The following is a 7,500-nucleotide window of genomic DNA, read 5'->3' on the forward strand; positions in this document are numbered from 1 at the left end:
CTTTGATTTATAGTCGTAAGTTTCATGTCATATTTCTAAGCATTACTCCAAGCATGGAAAGTCTCCATATTTTGTCAGGCCCATTTTTTATATTTATACCAGATAAATTTAGCTTATCAGAAGGTTCGTTAACATGTAAATCTTTATCTGACCTTGTAATAGCCTGAATAGTTGTTTTAAATACCCATCAGCAAAGGAGCATGACCATGCATACGTAGATTACACAGACATATACGAGCTTCAGTGAGCAGTATCGAGGTGAACTGTGATTTTCCAAGTCCTTTAGAGCTGAAAAAATGAAACCATCCTTCCACGGTTAGGAGAGCAGGATATCAAAAAGCTTGTTTTGCTTTTATAAAGAAAATTACCCAAACAAAGCCTTGCATTGAGATGGCACTTGTTACTACATCAAGCTAGCTGGCCCGCCATTTTAGACTTGAAGTGTGTGGGGATTGGACCGAGTTCCCGTCCAATCCTTCTCCCGTTTTGCGGGAATGTTTTCTGTTTTTCATCAGGTGTGTTCAAAATTCTAGAAAGTGATCTGTTTCAGGATAATTTTCGATGGCACTTTATTCCTTTGAAGGGGTAAATGACCAGTGCAGTGTCACGTCATGGGCTGTGCAAGAAACAGGAATGCTTCCTTTGTTGTCTTGCGATAGTGACATGACTGCATGATTACAGCACAAGTAGAAGACTTCAGGTGTGTCCGGGGAAGAAGAGAAAGAACTGGTGATGCCAAAGCTACAGGTGCTTCAATGTATCAGTTAGGGATCATATACGCTCACAAATGATTTTTAACGCAGTTTACGAGACTCTTTTGTTTGTATAAAGACAATGTTATATAATTTACGATGTTGTCGTCTCAAGTTGTTTGTTCACATAGTTGATTGATTCCCATGTTAATTTCCTGGGTCCTTACGAAGAGCACTAAACATTCAACAAACTCATCGCAGTATTATCTTTATATATATATATATAATAACAATAACAATAACAATAACAATAACTTGAAGGCTGTTTTTTGTCTGCTTGAGCTGTTTGTTTACATTCAGCTTGTCACGTTTTGCAATGCACAATTCAAGCGAGCTTGCATTGAAACTCCACGGGTCTCCTTTATTTGCCTGTTTCGTCCAAGACAAGTCAACTTAGAATAGGCTTAGCTACATACTTCTGCAGGAATTGTTTTGGGAATTTTAGACACGAAAAAGAATTTTAGAAAATCTCAAGAATATTAGAAAAAATTGACAAATACTAGAACTTAAATAGCAGTATATATAGGAGAATACTGAACAGCAACATTTCACAGGCAGAAACGTTGAAAAAACGTTTTTATTTTTCTGTATTCCTACCAACCAAGAGAGGGCTCAGTCCACCCTCATGCTACAACAGTGTGTAGAGTACTGTTCACTGAGCACAACAAATCAGCAGTTTTCAGAGTTATCTACACTACAACTAATCAGCTGTTATTCACCAAAAGAGGCCCTCGCTATCAAAAAAGAATGAAAGTCTTAGGAGTTTTTTTAGGGAATTTTAGAGAGTTTTAGCACATAACACTCTTATTTAGGTATATATTTTTATTATTCTTTTAATTGAATAGTTAACATTATTTTAAACAGTTTTTTAAATTAAATAATGAAACATTTTTTCTACAAATATACACAAATCTTCCGTGCTCTTCCAGAACGATTCAGAGTCAGTTCCCATTCAAGTACGACATATGTGTGCTCATTGCTTATGCATTATTCCAAGCAAATCCAATAATATCAACTAATGATGAAATGGTATATGAAATGAATCATATATGAACTGCAGATAGGAAATCAAGTGAAGCTATGATCTTTGCAGTTATCAGAGCAATTTTTGCAATTGCGTAGAGAAGCCTGAAAAATTCAGGACTTCAACTAATTCGGTCGATTTTGCGACGACGTTTTAGTGACATTTTCTCCCTGAAAATGTCAATTTCGTCGAAAAACTTAGATGCAGCATGTTTGCAAATATCTTTGACGAAAAGGGTAAATAATGGAAACCAGTAACTGAATTGTGCATTGCATGATAAGCGTGTGCATGTGACAAGCAGCTCGAGCAGACAAAAAACAGCCTTCAAGTTATTCTTATCGTACTCGTTTTTTTTTTTTTTGGACAAATCTGATGAATGTTTAGGACCCAGGATATTAACATGCGAATCAATCAACCATAAACAAACAATTTGAGACGACAATATTGTAATTTACATATTGTCGTCTCTAAATCTCTCTTCAGTCAGAAGAGTCCCCTAGATCACGATAAATGTCATTTGTTAGCGTATATGATCCCTAACTGATACTTTGAAGCTTTGGCATCACCAGTTCTTCCTCGGACACACCTGAACTCTTCTACTTGTGCTTTAATCATGCAGTCATGTCACTATCGCAAGACAACAAAGGAAGCATTCCTGTTTCTTGCACAGCCCATGACGTGACACTGCACTGGTCATTTACCCCTTCAAAGGAATAAAGTGCCATCGAAAATTATCCTGAAACAGATCACTTTCTAGAATTTCGAACACCTGATGAAAAACAGAAAACATTCCCGCAAAACGGGGGAAGGATTGGACGGGAACTCGGTCCAGTCCCCACACTCTTCAAGTCCAAAATGGCGGGCCAGCTAGCTTGATGTAGTACCAAGTGCATCATCTCAATGCAAGGCTTTTTTTTTGGGTTATTTTCTTTTTTAAAGCAAAACAAGCTTTTTGATATCCAGCTCTCCTAACCGTGGATGGATGGTTTCATTTTTTCAGCTCTAATGGACTCGGAAAATCACAGTTCACCTCGATAATGCTCACTGAAGCTTGTATACATACATACATACATACATACTTAATTGACCGCTCCCCATAGGGGCTTTTCAGGGCCAATGAAACACAATCAACGAAACAATTGAACACAACAACTACAACTGTTAAGAATCCCAACTGGCCGGAGGCAAACCAGTTGGCTATTTACAAGTGCAGCTGGGAAGTTGAACCAGGGAATACCGGGAACAAATTCAGAGTGGTCAGAGCGGGTCTTGAACCCGGGATCTCCGAGTCTCAAGGCAAGCGCCCTAACCACTCGGCCACACTGAGTGTATATGTTCGATCCTCAGTATATGTCTGTGTAATCTACGTATGTATGGTCATGCTCCTTTGCTGTTGGGTCTTTAAGACAACTATTCAGGCTATTACAAGGTCAGACGAAGATTATACGTTGACGAACCTTTTGATAAGCTAAATTTAAATGGTAAAAATATAAAAAAAATGGGCCTGACAAAATATGGAGACTTTCCATGCTTGGAGTAATGCTTGGAAATATGACATGAAACTTACGACTATAAATCAAAGAAAAATTTAAGCATCTTGTAAGATTGTTATATGTACATCAGAACATCGTCATTTGTGTTCTTTGGTGGTTACTAGGTTTTCAAAGAATAAAATCATCTTTGATTTGCTAAATTATGTGTTTGTTGCGCTAATCAGAGGCCCGTTTTAGATCAATTTTAAGGTAAGAATCGGTGTTATTTCTAAACAACGAAACTGATTTCGCTTTGACAATTCATTTTCACTTACCAAATACAGAATAAGGGCTTCTTGTCAACAATTTGGTTTGTTTATGGCCTGAATTAGGCTCAAAATTCTATTTTGCATCGCCTTAGAGGGGCATGAAGTGTTTGTTCCAAAAATTCAATAAACCATAATAAGCCAAATTTTTCTCAACTGATTTTGATAACTGGGTGACTAAAGTAAACAGTGGTATAGGTTTGGAAGTTATGCAAGAAGGCAGGTGAATATAGTGAAATTTTGAAAAATGGCTATTTTGGGTTATAATTTTAACATCAATTTTGGCCAAACTCTAGCCCCAGGCTCCTCTCTGTGAAATACCTTGAGGACAAAGTTACATGCATGACCTGAAAGCTCTATTATAGTAGAGTTCATGGTCAAATTCATTTGGCAGCACAATTTACCAGTGGGGTCTTATCACACTTTCAAAATGGCCCATGGAAGGCTGGATTTTTGGTGCTCAAAGGGCAAAAAATGAGACCCCCCCAGTAACTTCAAAACTAAAACTCAGAGAAGTGAGCCAAAGTGGCTTTTGAACTATCTCATTATACCCAACTTCTGTGCCAAGTTTCAGCCAAATCGGTTGACCACAACTTTTGGCCCCTGGAACACTTTCTCAGACAATGACACTTAAGCACAACTTATCAGCCATCACACCAACTCACAGAGTGTGAATCCTTGAGATCTTCAAATGTTCCCCTTTTGCCGAAAAGCTTCCTATAGACGACCATTGGGAAATGGACGTCAAGAATCACATTGTTGTAGATAGCAAGACCAAGTACCAATCCAATCAAGAAAAATTGTGCGTCTGTCTCAAATGAGGCTGGATTGAACCAGCAGTAACGAGTGGTCTCGTCAAAAGTAAACATCCCTATAAGAAAAACCGCAAATAGATACAATATAATTATTGGAGGTTTTTACCGTGAGCAGAATAACTCCAGGCTGAAAAAGGTTAAGGCTGATTCCGCTTGCTAAGACCTTGGTTACCTGGCTATCAAAATCAAGCGCCTTTTCTCCTAAGTTAGCTAGCAAATTTACTCTAAACAGGCAAATTCACACCTTTTATACAAGAAACTCTCGCACATTTCATTTGCCTTTACTGACCAACATCAAACAATTCTCAGTTTTCTATCAAGGACCTAAATTTTATACTTCTCTTAATAATGATAATTATAACTAATTCTACCTCAAAAACTTCGTTCAAAATAATAATAATAATAACAACAACAACTTTATTTAAGTGTCAATAGATTTAGCACTAGAAAACTAATTGGGAACTCTGATGAACTTAAGGGCGCGTTCGATTGACCCTATTCCGGAATAAGAATATGTGGAGTGATGATTAAAACAGTATGTTTGGCACAGTTCGAAGAAGCAAGGATAATAAAAATATGTTTAAAATAGCATTTTAGCAGATACTTGACAATTTTAATGCGAGTCTCCATAAAAACGAAGGATTTCTAACTGATATTCAATGTATTCCTATTCCGGATTACGGTCAATCGAACACACCCTAAATTAATTCAAATATTGCTTCTTGTGGAGAGGGAGCAGAGAAGAGAACCAACAAATTTTTAAGGAGAGGGGAAAACCGGAGTACCCGGAGAAAAACATCTCGGTGCAGAGAAGAGAACCAACAAACTCAACCCACATATGACGCCGAGTCTGGGAATAGAACCTGGGCCACAATGGCGGGAGGCAAATGCTGTCGCCACTATGCCATTCCTGCTCTCAAAAGAGCACTTAAGGCCTTCTTTTCCAACAACTATTGAGAATCTTAGATATTTTGAATCTCTTCCACAAAATTGTTTCTAACTTGTAATTTTTTTTCACTACTTTATGTTTCAACAACTAAATATCTGTAATATTCATCTAAAAGTAATTTGAATGTACCGGTAATCTTCTGTCACCAACTTGTAAGTTCAACAAGCGCTACAGTGTAGATATTAAATTTTTCTTTGAGGAGGCCTAATTTACATGTACATGAGATTAGTAGTTTCTTTTAGGCCTCATCTTCTCTTCTTTGTTTGTGTATAATTTGTAAATTTAATTTTTCTATGTCGCCAATAATAATTTAAATAAAAAAAATATAAAAAATCAATATTTCTTTTATGCACTCAAATAATATCTTTTAAGACATCAAGCAATGAATGAAAAGTACGGTACTGTCATATGGAACTAAAACTTCTTTCCTTTGAAAGAGGGAAGAATATTTACAGCAATACAGCATAATTATAATTATTATTATCATAATTTATACTCAACAGAATATCACATTTCTGATTGGTCAATGACAACTGCATAAATAGGTTACAGAGTGCAAGGGAGGTTATATAGTGAAATAAGGATGTTGCTATGGAAACACAGCAATGGAGTAAATGTTGCAATTTATGGGTATGAGTGATGACTGTTTAGAAAGTTCTCAAATAGCACTTGCCTACAGCAAATGCAATTTTTAGAACTTTCAAAACACCACTTGTACTCATAAGTCATGAGATGCACTCACATTCATAAGATTTCATATTATACTTAACTTTGGTGTCAAGAATGAAAAGCATGCAGAACTGATGAGTCGGTAGGTTGTGTAATTCTTAGAACTGTGGGTTCTTAACCCAGATCCAGGGTTGTAAGTTGAGTGTGTGATATCATAATAAGAATGAACACTAAGAGCTGATTTGTGCATGAACTTCAACAGTTGTATTTTGGGAGAAGTTCCAAGGGGAAGGGGGGGTACTCCCATATAAAAATGACAGGGGTGCAGTGCTTGTCGGAAATTTTGAAAAGAACCCCTAAGAGGTACCAAGATCCTGTCTTGTGGGCCTGGCATGAAATTCTTTTCACCCCTAAGAGGTACCAAATTATGGGTTTTAACTAGACAAAATTAAGAAGTACATGTAGTTAATTGTCAATTGTCATAATTTTTTGGCTCAATACCCTAAAAGGTACTGCGGAAGCTCCGGCTGAGGACCTTTTGAGGGTGAACACCCTAAGAGGTACCAAAACCGCTTTTTCAACTCCTTAAAGGTATGATGAGCATTCCCATCCTTTTTATATGGGATCCCCCCCCCCCCCCACTTCCCCCGGGAGAAGTTGTGAAGTTGTGTGTGGAGCCAGTACTTAGAGATAAGACCTTACCATAGTCAGGATTGAAAATTTCATCAACAACCAGTTGAAAAAATTCCTTGGAAACACCACCCTCATCAATTCCTTGTTCTCCTTCGAACTCCACATAGAGTTGTTTCTTGAGGTCTCCCGGGTTGTCTTGAGAAGTCATTTCAAGCTGGGTGTAAACAAAAACAAACTGAAATGGTACCACAACAAAATGTAATGTGAAAAAACTTTGGTGTCAGCTGAAGTGATTGACAACATTCTTCCATTACAGCTCTTTGTCAGACTTGGCACTTCCAAGGTTTGCAGAGGCAGTACAGTAAAGAAAAATTGAGTATAATTGTCTTCCTTTTTAAAAAATGTGACCTCTCACGCGAAAACATACACTAACGACTTTCCGTGTATGACCGGAATTCCGTGTGGAAGCCGTGTAACACCCACAAGGTTTTAATTTTAAGCCATTCTCAGGGCTTGGCTCACTCGTGCGACCGACCTGGTCAGCCGTGTAAAAAAACTGCCCTTAATCACTTATGACTACCTTGTTAAACAAAATAATTATTTTCACATAAGTTGTAATGTTAGCAGTTCACCGCTGACCTTTACGAGCTTCTAAACTTGTGAAATTATGTGGGCATTCACATAATTATTGACATTGAAAGGGAATTAAATTTTCTAAATCGTGATGCCAAGATGCCCATTTCATTCGTTATTACTTGCATGGGATTTCTGAGAACGTGTTTGGTTGTGCAGTGTCACTCGTTCACTCGACTTTTCAAGCCGCGAGGGAGCCATGTGAAAAACCTGTTTCCCAGAAAGTC

The 7,500-nt window shown here is 37.6% G+C and overlaps 1 protein-coding gene across 2 annotated transcripts in view; it reads right to left on the reverse strand.

Moving 5' to 3' along the window:
- LOC138000551 (ubiquitin-protein ligase E3A-like) overlaps positions 1–7,500 on the reverse strand; it is a 33,035-nt gene that overhangs the window by 12,380 nt on the left and 13,155 nt on the right. For both annotated transcript variants that reach the window (XM_068847045.1, XM_068847046.1), the window contains exons 5-6: positions 6,710–6,854; positions 4,240–4,445 (exon numbers count right to left, since the gene is read on the reverse strand). In XM_068847045.1, the coding sequence (XP_068703146.1) occupies positions 4,240–4,445; positions 6,710–6,854 (351 nt within the window). The remainder of the gene's footprint in view (positions 1–4,239; positions 4,446–6,709; positions 6,855–7,500) is intronic.

The sequence above is a fragment of the Montipora foliosa genome, chromosome 4, assembly GCF_036669935.1.
Source record: "Montipora foliosa isolate CH-2021 chromosome 4, ASM3666993v2, whole genome shotgun sequence".
NCBI lineage: Eukaryota > Metazoa > Cnidaria > Anthozoa > Scleractinia > Acroporidae > Montipora > Montipora foliosa.